This window comes from Urocampus carinirostris, chromosome 19 (genome assembly GCF_059441175.1).
Source record: "Urocampus carinirostris isolate Australia breed hairy pipefish chromosome 19, RoL_Ucar_1.0, whole genome shotgun sequence".
NCBI classification, from domain to species: domain Eukaryota; kingdom Metazoa; phylum Chordata; class Actinopteri; order Syngnathiformes; family Syngnathidae; genus Urocampus; species Urocampus carinirostris.
The window spans coordinates 28,013,820-28,031,024 of NC_142367.1; the positions used below are offsets into that span (position 1 = coordinate 28,013,820).

General features: G+C 40.2%; 1 protein-coding gene across 1 annotated transcript in view; it reads left to right on the forward strand.

Annotated features, from left to right (window-relative positions):
- Nucleotides 1-17,205, forward strand: part of dock1 (dedicator of cytokinesis 1) — a 197,617-nt gene that overhangs the window by 53,830 nt on the left and 126,582 nt on the right. Inside the window, exons 24-27 of the mRNA XM_088324183.1 lie at nucleotides 3,547-3,617; nucleotides 6,488-6,594; nucleotides 7,872-7,999; nucleotides 8,982-9,077. Of these exons, the coding sequence (XP_088180309.1) occupies nucleotides 3,547-3,617; nucleotides 6,488-6,594; nucleotides 7,872-7,999; nucleotides 8,982-9,077 (402 nt within the window). The remainder of the gene's footprint in view (nucleotides 1-3,546; nucleotides 3,618-6,487; nucleotides 6,595-7,871; nucleotides 8,000-8,981; nucleotides 9,078-17,205) is intronic.

Consider the following 17,205-nt stretch of genomic DNA (forward strand, 5'->3'; position numbering starts at 1 on the left):
AAATTCCTTGAAATGCTTGAATTTTAATGTTGGATTTTGAGGGATTGGAAAGTGCTTGATTTTTGGGTGGAGTTCTTGTAGATGCTTAAAATTGTTGCCATGTTTCTTGGCAGTCTGACGGTGCGTTAAATGAAGAGCTATACACCAAGTCTGCTTAAAAACGACGCCGATACACCTGCTCTCGTTGCTTCGCTTTGCCATTGCATTTCTTTTCCCCCTCGTGATTAACGGCAGCTGGCATTCATTTGTACGGGATAAAGCGGCATTGCCCCTTATGAGTCGTGCCCAAAAGGACGGGTGTATCGGACCAAGAGGTCGATTTAACGAACAATGGCTAGAAAACGGAAAATATAAACCGTGGCTAAAAATGAAACAAATCCGGCTTTGTTGTGCATTGTCAACACATACGTTATTGAGAAATTATTCAATTTTTAGCTTTTTAAAAACACCTCAAACAACTTATGATTTTCGCCCTAAAATGTTTATAAACCATGGCATTAAAAAAGGTTACACCGTGTAAAACTGATTCACAAACAAATACAGAAGGATTTGTCCTTATTGATGCAGGGGCGTCGAACTTTTGGACTAGCGTGTGACGTCATCCACTCCGCTGTTGCTAACTATAACACAGCACCCCGAGACCATCCTGTTAATCTGTTAATAATCAATACAAGGATACTGCTGGAAGTCTGAATTTTCCTACGGGGATGAATAAAGTTTCTATCCATCTATCTCTAACTATCTATCGATCTATCAATCTAGACATCTATCTATCTATCTAGACATCTATCTATCTTACTGCCGTGGCATTCATCTGCAATACGATTGGTTGTTTTACCTTGTCAAGCGGGTTTCTCGTTATGTGTAACCATTTCAAATTTATCTCACAATTTGTCCTACATGTCTTAATAATAAATGAACTTTTTATTTTTAGGAATCAAACATCTTGATCCGAACACCTTAACGCTTGACAACGGGCACTGCTGCAAAACTTGACGTTTAAAGCCACCAGTAGGATATTTTGCCAAAGTCAAGTCCAAGTCATATTTATTTGTATAGCCCTTTATTACAAGGAGTCTCTAAGGGCTGCACAGACTATTGCAAAATACAGACTATTATGACAGCATCCCCTAATCTAAAACCTACACGAGGGCAAGGAAAAACTGGAAACCTCAACATGAGGAAAATGAAACCTTGAGAAGGGACCGCACATGAGGTCATCCCCCTTCCAGGATGACCAGCTTGTTCCTTTAGCACTTAAAAGCCACTTACTTTCCAAAGCTGAGCGCCAGATGTCCCGCAATACAGGCGTTCTCCACTTTTTCCAGTGTTTTCTTCTCTAGCCACTCATGTTATCCCTAACAAAATTTCCATTCATTTCCTTCAATTTTTCAACAAGTATCCAGTTTTATTTTTGTATAAATTAATTTATAATAATAGAAATTCATAATAAATTTAGTATTAGTAACTATAGTAACTACTACTATAACTTATTTTGTTTCAATATTTTACTTTATTTAAACATTTGATTTTAAACTCATTTATGTATTGTTTTGTGCTTCCCTAAGATGTTCATGAAGTACATGAACTACATTCAAGAAATCCCTCATTTTTTCCACATTTTCTTTCATTAGCAACTCCTGTTAGCCACTGCAGCTCATCCTCTTAAATGGACAAACATATTAGGACAAAAACAAAATGATGTGCAGTCCAGACTTCATCTATGTCTCTTTCATCATTTGTTTCTTCTGTCTGGGTGTCATTTCCTCCTCTCAACCTTGACTCTCCTGTCCACTGGTGCTCCTCTTGGCTTTCTGCCCTTTAGCTACTCCTCAAGGTATTTATCTTATCATCTTACGTGTGTGTGTGTGTCTTTGTTTGTTTGTGTCCATTTTTGCTTTTTGTTGCATTTGGTTTTAAGATCGTACAATAGGCAGGCAAGTGGAATCACGCTCAATTATACCGGGTGCCTGCCGTGTAACTGGATGGACAACATTTTCTGTAATTCTGGTCTATTACAAATAGATGCAAAGGAACCTCTGTAAAAATTGCCCATTTTACACTGTAATGATAATATATGCACACTTTTAATGTTTTCTAGCTCAAAAGGGCTACAAGAGTAAAATTAGGGTCATGTGGTTTGAGTATAAGCCTACACTCGAAATATAAATAAACTAACGGATGATTATTTATTTCATGTAATCACTATCGTTAAATGTAAAAAAACTCAAGGGCGTGACCACTTTTCAAAAAATAATTACCCTAAATTCCGGACTATAAGCCGCTACTTTTTCACCAATTAAAAAGAAGGGGCGTAACAAACGCGGGGTGACGGGAAGTGGGGAGTAAAGTTGAGTGTTTGTGGACACGGCGGAAAATAGTGGATATATATTTTTCCCACCCTTACCTTTGGAAATATACACTTTTTTTCCTTGGATTACTTTCAACGGGACCCAGACTCTGCAGGTCTGCGTCAAACCTTAAGTACCGGTATCATTTTCCGTTCATTTTACCGGCTGTGATTTTTGGACTGTGTACTTTGATGAAGGACATTCAGTTTCAATCGCGGGACTTAAAGCCAGGTCTGGGTTAATTTTGTGTTTGTGTTACATTCTTTTAATGTGGGCGCATGCGGCTTATACACGGGTACAAAATCGGTTTTCCTCTTAAAATGTGGTGGGTGCGGCTTATAATCAGGTGCGCTCTATAGTCCAGAATTTACGGTATTTATTCAACGTATTCGCTATCACGGTTCACGGATCCCCTTACCAGCGGGGTCTTGGGGCGCGTCTCGGGGAAAGTACAGCCTCACGGTGCCCATTCCTCTCCAGGCATGGTTTTCAAATAGATGGCGGCTACCCCACATGAAACGGATAGTAGTGGTTTCCATGGTTACCAGTAACGAGAGGAGCCTCCTGATCCGACTCGGATAAAGCACCTTCGTCATCTGGTCGCTGTTAATTTTTAGTGTAAAGTACCGTCACGCTCTTCATTGATAAGATGAGAAAATTGGCGGGCAGAGGCGTGTGAACAATACTGATACTGGGGGGATTAACTCAAGATCTAAAATTAAAATGTCTTGGTAATTATTTCACTAAATGTAATGACCACTCTTCAAATTCCACCTTGTGAAAATTGCCGAAAGAGAATGATAAAATAAGATGAGCTTTCTTCCCCACTGCTGTGTTTGCTGTTTGCAAATCACTTCTTAGCAAGCGGCAGACATTCTAACCTGCTAAATTCAAATAAGAATTGTGTGTGACCACATTATAATTCTTGTAAAGCATTTAAGAGTACTTGAACAATGAGTACCGTGAACAGCAGAACTGAACCTTTAAGAAGTGCTGATTAGTGTTTATAATGATCAAGAAAACGAATTTTGTGAGAAGTAATTCTCTGTAATTTGGTAAAGCTCAAATGTTGGCTAGCGCAAAATGGAGTGAAAGCTACATTCTGCATCCTAAATAGTCCACAAATGTATTCAATGAAACAAAATGCACCATGAAATATTTATTGGCGTGTTCTAACATTGTGGTCTGTGTTCAGGGTGCTGCTCTCAAATACGTTCCCACGATTGTCAATGACGTCAAGCTGGTGTTTGATCCGAAGGAACTAAGGTAAGAAATGCAAACATTGAACCTACAGCGCCTCAAAAAGTATTCCTTCCTGGTTTCTGTGTTTTTGAATATTTATCACTCGCAAAGGTTTCGGATCATCAAGCAATTTTAAAATAGCACCGTGACAACCCAAGGAAATATAAAATGTAGTTTGAAATCTTGATTCCATTTATCAAGGCACAGAAAAAAAATTGGGAACCGTGGCAAATCTTCCCAGGACTGGTTGTTCACTGAAGATCACTCCAAGAGTGATATGAGAGCTCATCCAGAAGGTTACAAAAGAACCTCGAAAAACACCCAAGAAACTCCAGGCCTCGCTGGCCTTAGTTAAGGTCAGTTGTCATGACTCCACCCTCATCCACGGGAGGGTTCCCGGGCGAAAACCACCGCTGCCACAAAAGAACACAGAGTGGTGGCAAAAAGCATCTTGATAATCCTCAAGACTTTTGGAGAAACATTCTGTGGACTGATCATTTAAAATGCAACTTACATCTGGCGTCCAAATGGCAAAAGAACACGATGCCAACAGTAAAGCATGGTGGTGGCAGTGGGATGGCTTTGCTGCTTCAGGGCTTGGACAACTTGCTACGGTTGACGGAATTGTGAATTCTGGTGTTTACCAGAAGATCCTAATAGGGAATGTCTGGTCATCATTTGGTGCCCCCCAAAATCCACCACTTAATGGCTCAAAAACAAAATGGAGCTTCTGGTGGCTAAGTCAAAGCTTGGATTTGAATGCAATTCAGATGATGTGGTATGAGAATAAATGGGTAGTTCATGTAAGAAAACCCTCCAATACGGCATATTTGAAACCATTTTGCCAAGAAAATTGGGCCAAATTTTTACGGTTCAACGTTGTGAAAGATCTAACAATTATCATAAATGTCTGATTTCTGTTATTGATGCCAAAGGTGGCCCAATCGGATATTCATTTCAGGGCGAAAAGGGCATTTTGTATTTTCTTGGCTTGTCTTTTGTGATATTCAAATTATTTTGATGATCTGAAACCTTTGCGAAAGATGAATATGCAAAAAACACAGAATTCAGGAAGGGGGCAATTACTTTTTCACGGCGCCGCATGTTAAAATAAACCACGTCGCTACCCAATGTTTTGTGACCGAAATAGTCATCCCATTTTGCGGACCGTCACGCTTTCCTGCTCTCGGCACAGTTGAGTTTCCTGCTACTCCTGGGTGCCCGCAGTGCATCGCGAGCTAATAAAGCTTTGTTAAACCCTGCAAATATTGGGTTCCGGAGTCCCAGATTTGGGAAATAAATCCTCGTTCGATCGGCAGTCAGCCCTTTGTCAATATACACAGAATTCGGAGTCTGACCACCTGCTACCCAAATATATAAAACGGCATTTGACTATACATTTTACATCATTTAAAACACACTTCTACTCTATAGCATATGAATAACCTATACTTTTCGTGGACAATATCTGTATTATTTGTGATTGCAACATCCTTTGCTGTCTGGTAGTCCTGAAAGGGGGATGCCACATGTGCGGTCCCTTCTCAAGGTTTCTTCATTTTCCTCATGTTGAGGTTTTTGAGTTTTTCCTTGCCCTCATGTTGGTTCCAGATCAGGGGATTGTGTCAGAATAGTCTGAAAAAATAGTCTGTGTAATAACCTGTGAAGCCCTTTGAGACTCTTTGTGATTAAGGGCGTCAAAAATAAAAATGATTTGACTTGACATAATTTAGAAGTTTGAATCATTAATAACACTGCTTGGTAGTGACCTGTTTGCTACACTTTGTCAATATAAAAATATTTGATTGGTTGGTGGACACTTTTGTTTCTTCTGTTTGCAAAATCCAAATCACCAACTTTGAGAATTGAGGAAAAAAGGAATGAAAATGACAAAATATCAAAATATTCAAATGTAATTCCAGTTTTCAACGAAATAAACAGTTGCAGGTCAATTAGAAGAACTCGTAAATGTTGTAAAATCAAATCACATTTAAAAAAGAAAAAAAAGAAACAGAGGAATATTTAAACAAGGTTTTATTAAAAAAAAAAACTTTCCATCCGAAAAACATGGCACTCTTTAAAGTTTTCGACGTGGAAAATAATAAATAATTTTTACTGTACATCATGGATCCTCAGCCAAAACTGGAAAACTTCTAATTCCAAATTCACAAGAGCTCTTCTACTTTTGTGAAACATTTTTATCATGATGCATGAAAAAGAACTGGTCCGGGATCAATTTTTTTGGAAAAAACAAAAAACACTCCTACTGTATTTTTTTTAATTTTTATAAGCAATTTTGATTGTAACATCATAAATACACATGCTTGGAAAAAATGTCTGGATTTGATCTGCAACCTCAGTGGAAATGTTGAAATCTAAGCTTAAAAGACGCTTCTATTCTATAGCATATGAATAACCTAAATTTGATGTTGACAATATCTGTGTATTACTTGCCCTCATGTAGGTTTTAGATGAGGGGATGGTGTCATAATAGTCTGTAGTTTGCAATAGTCTGTGATCTGTGCAGCCCTTTCAGACTCTTTGTGATTAAGGGCCAAACAAATAAACTTGACTTAAAAAATTATGAAATCTTGAAAGCTTTCAAAAATTGGATCAAAGACATTTTTATGCCAATTGAGGCTTTCATTCATTCATGAATGAATGAATGAAAAGCCTTTTAAGCCCTGATGTGTTTCACACTATGGGTATCAATAAAAATACGGACAATTCAAGACACTGGCAATTTTTTAGCAATAATCAAGTCAAATTCAAGCTTCAAAATCATTCACAGTTTGCTTTCAAAAGGTCTGAACTTATCTACCCTAGGAAAGTCCTATTTTGAGAGGCGGTCAAGCAGCTCCTGATACCTCCTTTTTCCATCCTTATTTCAACAGCAAGCTGTTCACGGAATTCATCCTAAAGGTTCCTCAGGGACGTCTGGTGAGGCAGAAGCTGGATTGTCTGATTGACATCGTCCACAGTGATCTCTTCACCCATCACGGTAGCGAATATCCGCAACACGGTCATGGAATAGGTCACACTGCCTGTCTGCTCTCCCCAAAATGCCATCAGCTTTAGAGGTCGACTGATAATCAGCCCATCTCGTACATCATTTTCGTATTTCAATGTTTTCACTGTTTCAAACTTTCCCTTTCTCTTATCATGAACTTTCTTTGGACCCATTCTGCGCAGAAAAGGGAAATAAAACCAACCAAACCACAATAAAATGAGATGTGGTCCCCCCTCAAATGGCTGAACAGTTAGAAAAGATGCAGCAGGGCATTAACGCCAACTACTACTAAGGAGTGCAATAGACCCGTTGAGAAACACTGCTCTAGCTGCTCGAAAGCAATGTTTCTCGGCTGGTTGGTCGGGACCCAAAAGTGGGTCGCGGACTTGTTTTCAGTAGGGCGCGGGCCTTTGCCTCAGCAAAATAATGCTAAGAAGAAAACGGAGAGTCGATTAGACTCCTTGATAGTAGATGGCAGGGCTTGGACAACTTGCTACGGTTGACGGAATTGTGAATTCTGGTGTTTACCAGAAGATCCTAATAGGGAATTGCTTGATCTCATTCAGCACATTTGAGAGGGATCACATCTCATTTTATTGCGATTTTGTTGGTTGTATTTCCTTGCTTTGCCGATAATAATGGGTCCTAAGAAAGTTAGTGACGAGGGGAAAGAAAACTGGGAAACTGGACTCTGCAACGATTGAGTTGAAGAAGGGAACGATTGTGAAATAGGAAAAAGATGTATTAGTGTCTGCCATTGAGGCGCAGCTGGAAAGTACGGTAAACGGTTTTAAAATGTTCGTTTTTTAGCTTTTTACCGGTACATTCATCTTTATTGAATAGATGATTAAATATTTATCCATGATTGGATACACGCTTTGATATTTTAGTATCTAATTATATACGGTAGTTGACCTTTGTTTTTTGAACCACAAAGGTGAATCTATTCTACTATCTCTGCTTTAAACGGCACAATATTTTGATTGGATACATTTGAAAGATGGAAATGTTTTCTTGTTTGGGTCGCATCTTGTCATTAGTTGTGAACCAATGCCCTAGAGAACTGAAAAAAACAAAAAACAAATTCTACTATACCGTTTGGGAGGGTGGCACCTGCTGTCATGTTTCCAATCTGTCCAATTTGTCTCGTAAACACATTGTTTGCATTTAATCCCCGATTTGGGAACACTCGAGAGAGCCACCGCCGTCTGTATCGGCATATGCCGCCCTGGCCCCCAGTTACGAGACTTGTGCGTTCTCCCCCGCAGATTGCCGCGAAATCCTCCTGCCGCTGATGACGGAGCAGCTGAAGTTCCACCTGGAGAGACGTGAGGAACTCAAAGCTTGCTGCCAGCTGCTCAGCGACATCCTGGAGGTTCTTTACAGGAAAGACGTGGTGAGGAACGCACTCCCAGTGGGTGAACTCTGCACTGGGAAGGACAAAATTTAATTTGGTTTTAACACCTTTCACACTTAAAAGACTTTGGGAAAAGCCTGATCCCCGATGCCATCGCCCTCCTAAACGACAGGCCCTGCTGACTCATTCAATCGGTCTACCCTCATTGTCCCACACTGTCATATATGTTTGTCATGCTGCTGTTTTCTTACTGTCTTTTCATGACTATAAGTCACTCCAGAGCAATGTTCCCTGTAATTTTCCACAAAGCCAGTGAGCAACGCTTGAAACAACAGTGAGCAACGGCAACCCCAAGTGTGGCAACTAAATCATTATCAAACATGTCCAAAACTTGACATTTTCCGGCAATGCAAAAGAAAAATTTCACTTTTGAATGAATTGACTCATGTATTATTGCAAAGGTTTTACAGCCTACAAACGTCATGGGGATGACGTGAGGGACAAACAGAGTTGGTGGATACAACCGGAATGATTGATGTTTGATCTTACATTACACATAGTCCAGTGTTTTTCCCGAATTGCTCAGTCCACATATTGAATGGATTTGGGAGTACAGTCCATAAACATGCCCGATTAAAGTCGCCGTCGACGATAAAGCTGGGGTGTGCAAGCTGCTGTTTATTGATAGCGGCGGGCAGGAGATTTAGCGCTATGCTAACGTTAGCAAACGGTTAGCGGTGGAAAGTAAACAGCAAACACAAAGACCACAGTAAAATATTTGGTCATGTTGGGATTAAAGAAGCAAAAAAAAAAAATTCGCCGAAAACACGGGCCTAGAGCGCCCTCCTGCTGTTAAGTCCGAAAAGAACATGTGAAATTATATATCCGATAGTAATGTGTCAAGAATTTCACCGATAAGTCTCATCGGAGTATAAGTTGCCTGCTACTTATAGTCTGGGAAATACAATTCTCGGGGGTGAATGCCTTCGTTAAACGCTGTCTTCCTTTCATGTATCTGCAGGGTCCCACTCAATGGCATGTGCAGATCATCATGGAGAAGCTGCTAAGGACCGTGAACAGGACCGTCATCTCCATGGGCCGAGACTCTCCTCACATTGTAAGTCAAAAGGTGGCGCTCTCGCAGGCACCTCAATACTTTCTCCCACACCTATGCACCCACTTTCATACACATTTCATGCTTATATTCTTAACATATACAGGGTTTGTACGGGTGCTTGAAATCCTTCAAAATGCTTGCATATGAATGTTGTTCTTTCAAGGGGTAAAAAGTGCTTAAATCTTGTCAATTGTTTCTCTGTGTGCTTAAAAATCAAGCCAACGCTGCTCTCTGGTGGCTTTGTTTTGCCATCACATTTCTTCTTCCCCTGTGATTACCGGCAGCTGTATTGTGTTCTGTAAAGCGGCATCGCCCCCAATGGGACAGGTGCATACTACACCTAAACGGGGCACTATGAAATGTGTATCAGTGCAAGGATTACGTATCAATTATGGATTTATTATGGGCCATGCAAACAAATGAAGGTAGCGTTTCCGAGTGGTAAATTGTAACAGGAAGAACTTACTGAAAATGGAAGCTTCAGGAACTCGTCTCAAAAACAAATTACAAATTTTATCAACCTATAATTATTTAAAAATAATAACATTGGTATGCGATTTCATGTATTTTTGCTTATTATTCGAATCAATGTTTTTTTTTTTTTTTTTACTTGAATAAAGGTTTATTTGTACCAGTAGGAGACACTTAATTTTACACACTGTCACTTTAAGATTAGACGTTCATTTTTGCAGCTATGCGTCAATTAGGGTTTCTAACTCTGGTTTCGTTTACCTTTCTTTGTAAAAATGTGACTAAATACGGCAAATGAGTAAGGTCGGGTGCATTACTTTCAGCTTATAGACACATTTGTTTAGTTTTAAGTGCTAACAGTTATTAAGGGGTACCGTTTTAAAGGCTTAAATCATTATTGCAGCCTTGACACAAAACCAAGCTCAAAACACTCCCGGGGCCCTAAAGTACTACTGTAAATTTTCACAAAAATCGGTTCAGCCCTTTAGCCTCCTATAAGTCTCATACGAATACACACACAAATTGTTATCTATAAATAGGTTTGGATGAGAGAGATAAATGAAATAAGTTTAGATTGGGACAATACTGTACTTTTTAAGGATACCTCAAATGACGCACTCCATCTTAAACTTAAGTGGTGATAACTCTCTCTCCGGGCTGTTTTAAAGCTGTCTATCTTAGACATCTTTGTTGTCTAAGAACGTACAAACTGGCATAAAAATCACCTTTGCCTGGGTTTGCTCTTCAACATCCCACAATGGCCTCATTTACTTTATACATAAATATATATATATATATATATATATATATATATATGTGTATATATAATATATATATATATATATATATATGTATATATGGGCAGCACGGCGGCGCAGTGGTTAGCGCGATTGCGGCACAGTTCCAAGGTCTTGGGAACCTCCTGTGTGGGTTCGAATCCAGCTACCAGCCTACCTGTGCGGAGTTTGTATGTTCTGCCCGTGCTTGCGTAGGTTTCCTCCGGGCACTCCGGTTTCCTCCCACATTTCAAAGACATGCATTTCAGGTGAATTGGCCGGTCCAAATTGTCCCTAGGTGTGACTGAGCGAGCGAGGTTTCTGTCCCTGTGTGCCCTGTGATTGGCTGGCAACCAGTTCAGGGTGTCCCCTGCCCGCTGCCCGATGATGGCTGGGATGGGCTCCAGCACCCCCGCGACCCTACTGAGGTGCAGCTAATGAGATGAGATATATATATATATATTTTATAACTCCATTACAATATTAAGGAAATTCTGCCGGGTCTATGACAAAATGAAACGTTTGTTCTGAATTTGGCCGCAGAACGTCAACAGAGCAATGCACACCTGAAGCCGTTTTCAGCTCGACCCTGAATTGTATGCATCACGTGTTTTCGGATCATGTGACCTTTCAAAGTAGCGAATACCGGTGAGTCACTTAGCGATCATGAAGTCGAGCGCCTAATAACTGCAAATGAGTGTTTTGTCGTGTAAAATGTGAGCCCTACGTTTCTAGGTGACCGCGACACGTCATTCATAGTGGACAATAGTGCCAGATTGCAACAAAAAATTGAGAAATTGTCTTTTCTGTTGTTACTGTTTGCCATGGTGATGGACCAGTATGTGCCAACTGTTCGAAACATGCTGGCAAGGAGGACTTGGACATGGAATTAAACAAACCGACATACTTTAAACTGTTTTAAACCCTCAAAGGTTGAAAAAAAAGCAACCTCAGGTTCCTATTTGGTCTTTTTCCTGCCTACCCTGTTGTGCCCACAGTGGAAATAAATTTTCATCATATAGTACATCTTTTGTTTTTCAAGATTGTTATTTTGCGTGGTTTTCTAAGTAGGCTTGTTAGTTATGTGTTTGGATTTCACCTTAATTCTTCCTTTACAAGGATTTTAATTATGTTTTCATGTATCTGTTGATGACACTCAAAAGTAATGGTTTGCTTTTTTTAAATTTCTTATTAGTACATTTATTTTAAAGATTTACCCACCCCAAATTATTTCCTTTAACCATTTAATTTTACCACTCCCATTAGAATGTCAGTCGAGCATATTTAACATATTTTCACGACCATAAGGCACACCACAGTAAAAGGCGTACGCTTGATTACGTGCGTCAGTTGTATTTTGAACTCACATTAGACACACCTGATAATAGGGCGTGGCCTTTATATACAATCCTCATGCCAATACTTGTGCCAACCTTTCACTTTTTAATGTTATGGTGTCCATTGTCAAGTATAGCGATACTTGCCATACGGTGCCAGATACACACTTCAATCACTGGATACAGGAAGTAAGACTAGGAAGTGGGGGCTTCATCGATGTTTGGAAAAATATCTGATCAAAGCCACTCCAACCATCTAATGGTGATTTATCATACTGAATCATACCCAGAGGCTTGATACTTACTAATAAGCTACGCCAAACCCTTTAGAATAGTGTTCTTGGGCAAGATCCCGAATCCCCAATAAGCAGGTAGGCGCCTTGCATGGCTGACTCCCTATTGGGGTGTGACTGTGTGTGTGTGAACGGGTAAGTGTGAAGCACATTGTAAAGTGCTTTGGGAGGTCTTCATTGACTTGAAAAGCGCTATATAAATGCAGACCATTTAATTTACTACATTATATTCGCTCGTCAGCGTTCCGCGAGGATTAGAGGAAGACAAAGACAAAGATAAAATCAATTCAAAATCCGTGCACCAGCGATAACCAAACCGCGAAGTAGCGAGGGGTTTCCGTATATGAACAATGTTGGCAAAAACGGGAACTGATTTGTCTTCCAGAAGGGTGTTATAAGGGTTCTTAGACATCACTGCAGTGTTCTGTATGTAGAGCGCCTCACTTATATGAGGAATTTTGTGACCGAGCTCCAAATTGATCAAACCTGCCACACTGTTTTCCTCCATGAAGTGCCCCGTCCAGCTGACGCCAGTGTTCCAGTCATTGATGGTATAAAACTCCCATTTAAATGGTTTCAATGCCACGCAGGCATCCGAGATTGGCATAACATCAGGGTGACAGAAAGAACAGATCACATCCATAATTTAAAGTTTGCAGTTCTTTCCCACTTTGTTGTCCCCTCAGCAATAAAAGAATCGAGCCCTATCACCGCAATCTTTATTCTCTGTAATCCATTGAGACTCCAGGACAAAATTCTGGCCCTGCAATCTGAAAGCGGTCTTGGACCTCCACTATCCTATTCTTTCCTATCCTGCATCCAAGATTCTCCTCTGCGTGCTGTGTTGTGCAAATATTAGGCGATGGCGCCATTGTTTGGCAGCCCGTTTCATTTCCTCGCTCATTCAGAGCTCGGTGAAACGGTCCTGCTAATTAGACCGAGTATAAGACTTGAACACTGTGCCAAGACAATAAAAAGCTGCATTTGTAATTTTCGATAAAGAACCTATTTGCGATTTTTCAGACCTCTATTGCAATTTGGAATGGATTTTTAAAAGAAAAGTGCATTTTCTGTGCTAGATTTTTTTTATTAATCATACTGACATGCAAACTTACCTCGAGTTGACGCCATTACCAACTGAGAGATTGCGACAGTAACAAAATACCAACTTTAGATCAACAAATAAAAACAATAAAGAATTGCAGTTGAATAAATGGTCTCAATTGTCTCATCTCATCTCATCTCATCAGCTGCAGCGCTTATCCTCAGTAGGGTCGCGGGGGTGCTGGAGCCCATCCCAGCAATCATCTAACAGTGGGCAGGGGACACCCTGAACTGGTTGCCAGCCAATCGCAGGGCGGTCTCAATTGTCATTTAATAAAAGTAAATTGGAGGGCTTTTCCTTTCAGAGTAAGAAAGCTATTTAGAGAGCGTCTAGCTCAGGTGAAAGGTATGCAATGCTTGGCGATTAGCCTCTCAACCTTATAGCTCACCTTTGTAGCATTTTCATTTGTTTTGCGGGGTCTCAATTAAAAGTGCTGCTGTGCTTTTAAAACGGCTTCCGGTCGCTTCACATTTTCACAGCATTTGTTTCCATGTAGTTTCTTTCAAAAAACAGCCATAGTCTTTTTGTAAATTAGGTTGTTTCGAATTTTCGGACTTTGGTCAGTCCAAAGATGACTCTGATTTCCCCTTGTCCTGGAAGCAGCGGCCCTCACGCTCAGCTTTCCGTGTTTCATGTTGGAAATGGGGTGTGCTGAAATTCTCAAAGCCGAGGGCAAAAGGAATACTGCTGTCACCTGTTGAATTTGTCAATAATTTTATTTTATACTGCGTTCAACATTACTAGTGGGACACATAGTATTAATATTATGACATGGGTTGCGAGACAATAACATTTGGATAGGCCTGACGTTGCACACGCCCAAATTACACCATCACACTTGGTCTCATCGCAATACCGATTCGATTTTGGTCAATCGTGCAGCCCTCATTTGGAATGCCGTGGCTTTAGCGAAACGGCTTTTTATCTTCCAGGCTCCGGCAATCGGGGTACTCACCAGATGACGCCTTCTGGTCCTAACCTTTTTTGTTGGCTTGTTTTGCGCGTGGCCTCCAAGGCAATCAGCTCTCACGTGAGAGTGCTTTTAAGCCGTCTCTCTCCGCTCTTACAAATTCAAGACAAGCTTGCTGGCTAATGAAACTTCTCTGCCTTTGTGTGACCCCTGTGGTGCCATCAAGAGAAAGAATATCAGAGCAGCCTGCAGTGTGCATGTTGAGTACGGTTGTGCAATGGCTCCTTCAAGTTAACTCGTGTCTATTTGTGGCGCCCTTCATCACAAGAAGTCTCAAAGACTACCATGACAACATCCCCTGATCTAAAACCTACATGAGGGCAAGGAAAAACTCAAAAACCTTCGCATGAGGTAAATGAAGAGACCTTGAGAAGGGCCGCACAAAAAAAGCTTTTCTTGTAGTATTCCTAATCTGTTACTGAAAGGAGTCTTGAATGAATGAATGAATGAAAACTTTATTTCGAACATTATAAAATAAAAACAGGACAAAAACAATGACTCAATAACAAAATAATGTTAACACAACATGTTGGAAAAGGGGTAGAATGAAGCAGATGCTTATTTTTCCTACCCTTTCATCTTCCCTATTACCGTATTTTCCGCACTATAGGGCGCACCGGGTTATAGGGCGCACCCCCAAAAAATAGTTTTTGGTCCTATATCTTCCATAGGTAAGGCGCACCGGATTATAAGGCGCTACAATGGGAACGTGGACAAAACAGTCAGATGATTCAGTCCAACTTATTACCCCCTTAACATTCCCAAAGCTTGCAAAGAAGCAAATACGTGTCCGTACGATGTCACTCAAATGCATCCTTCCAAATATCATTCGGAAGGTTAAAGTCTTGGGATTCAAGAAATGCCAAACATTTCTATGTTTCTATTTTCTTTTTCGCTCGCAACTTTACTGTGCATATGACAATAAACACTTGGAATTGAGTTGAATTCACTCAACTCATCACAACAACATCAAGATCGTTCTAAAACAAGATACCAGGAAAATATAAAGCCGCATAGCTCACCTAAGTTCTCACGTTCAATAATGATACGCAATCATGGTCTTCTTACAACCGTGAGTGAAGTAAATCCAGGAGAGTAGAATATTTACAAATACAGACTAATGAAACATGTTTCTTTATGGCGTTGTTTAGCAAGCTTGCTATTCAGTCATCTTTTTCAGCCAATTGCAGGGTTTGTTTTGGCCCTCTAGCCTATCCGAGGCTCCGAATAACTTCAGCCAATAGCGATCGATTTAACGGATGATTGACACATCTTTTTCGGCCAATTGCAGGGTTTGTTTTGGCCCTCTAGCCAATCCGAGGATCCGAATAACTTCAGCCAATAGGGATCGATTCAAATGATGATTGACACATTGGTTAGCCAATGAAACACCGGTATATAAATCCCAGCATACACCGCGGACTTGCTACGCCATTGCTAAACTCGGCCGATTGCAGGGTTTGTTTTGGCCATCCAGCCAATCTGAGGCTCCGAATAACTTCAGCCAATAGGGATCGATTCAAATGATGATTGACACATTGGTTAGCCAATGAAACGCCGGTATATAAATCCCAGCATACACCGCGGACTTGCTACGCCATTGCTAAACTCGGCCGATTGCGGGGTTTGTTTTGGCCATCTAGCCAATCCGAGGCTCCGAATAACTTCAGCCAATAGTGATCGATTCAAATGATGATTGACACATTGGTTATCCAATGAAACGCCGGTATATAAATCCCAGCATACACCGCGGACTACTCCACGTTCGGGGGAAAATCGAGTCGGCGGCTGTTGAGTAAGTTGCGAGACCTTGCGAATTTAATATTGAGCCATATATAAGGCGCACTGTGTTATAAGGCGCATGGTCAGCTTTTGAAAAAAATTAAGACTTTTAGGTGCGCCTTATAGTGCGGAAAATACGATAATTACATTCTATAGATAGCTCCTGTTTTGTGTCTAAATACAACACAATCTCAAGGATGCACACATTACATAGGTCAGATATCAATAATTATAATAATAACAACAGTCACATATTTTATACACTAATCTTCGTAGTACCCATCTATTAACGTTATAATGCTACTAGTCCCTAAATATCATTGAAACACCAATGATAATAACAACAATAATAGTAACAATAACAACAAGGTTAACTATAGTTGGAAACGCAGTATTTCCAATCTCTGGTATCACTGATACCCCATTTTCTTCATCTCTGTATTCTGCCAGTCATGTTTTTTTGTATTTAAATTTGAACACGTAAATAGTTGGACATTGTTTGATCTCGTCTTGTAAATTGTTCCAAAGTTTGACTCCGCACACAGACACACACATACTTTTCCTGGTGGTTCTCACCTTTGGGATTTTGAATTGACCTCAGCCCCTTAAGTTATAATTTCCCTCTTTCCGAATGAATCAGTTATGGATGTTTTCTGGCACTATGTTTTTGTTAACCTTAAATAGCATTTGTGCAGTTAAATCATCCAATTTTACTAATTTGAACTGCAGGAATAAAATATGAGTATGATATCAATATCCTACCCTGTGTATAGTTCTAATTGCACGTTTTTGGAGGATAAAAAGGGGCTGGAGTCAACTTCTGCCCCAGACTTCTGCCCAATATGTTAAGTATGGCAGAACTAGAGAACAATATAATAAATAAAATGCATTGTAGTTTAAAACGAATTTGGCTTTCTGACGTACCCAAAGTCAATTGAACCGAATGGGCGCTTCAGGTCTCTTTTGAAAGTGTTACTGACATTAAATCCTCTGAGTTAGACCACTCAGAAATAGAAATGAAGAGACATATTTGCTTATTACAGTCTGAGGCCCCGCCGACGGGCCCTAGGATGTTAAGGGGTTAACATTTCAGATTTTTCAGGATTGAGGCGCAAGAAGTTAAGTGAAATCCATCATTTTATATCGGTTGAGGCAGGCCTGCAAATCTCTACAACTTAAACAAAACAAAAGAAAGAAAAATTGTGCGATTTGGTCACTTTGAGTCACCGTAGATTGTATTTTTCCTTAAGCTTTGTAGCACTTGTTTTCAATGCCACTACACCATACAATGGTAAAATTTTACACAGTGTCCCTTTAATTTGTGACTAATGTGGTATTTTGATAGCGTCATCCAAAGATGTGGTGAATGAGTGACACTTTTTTGAAATGGGGCG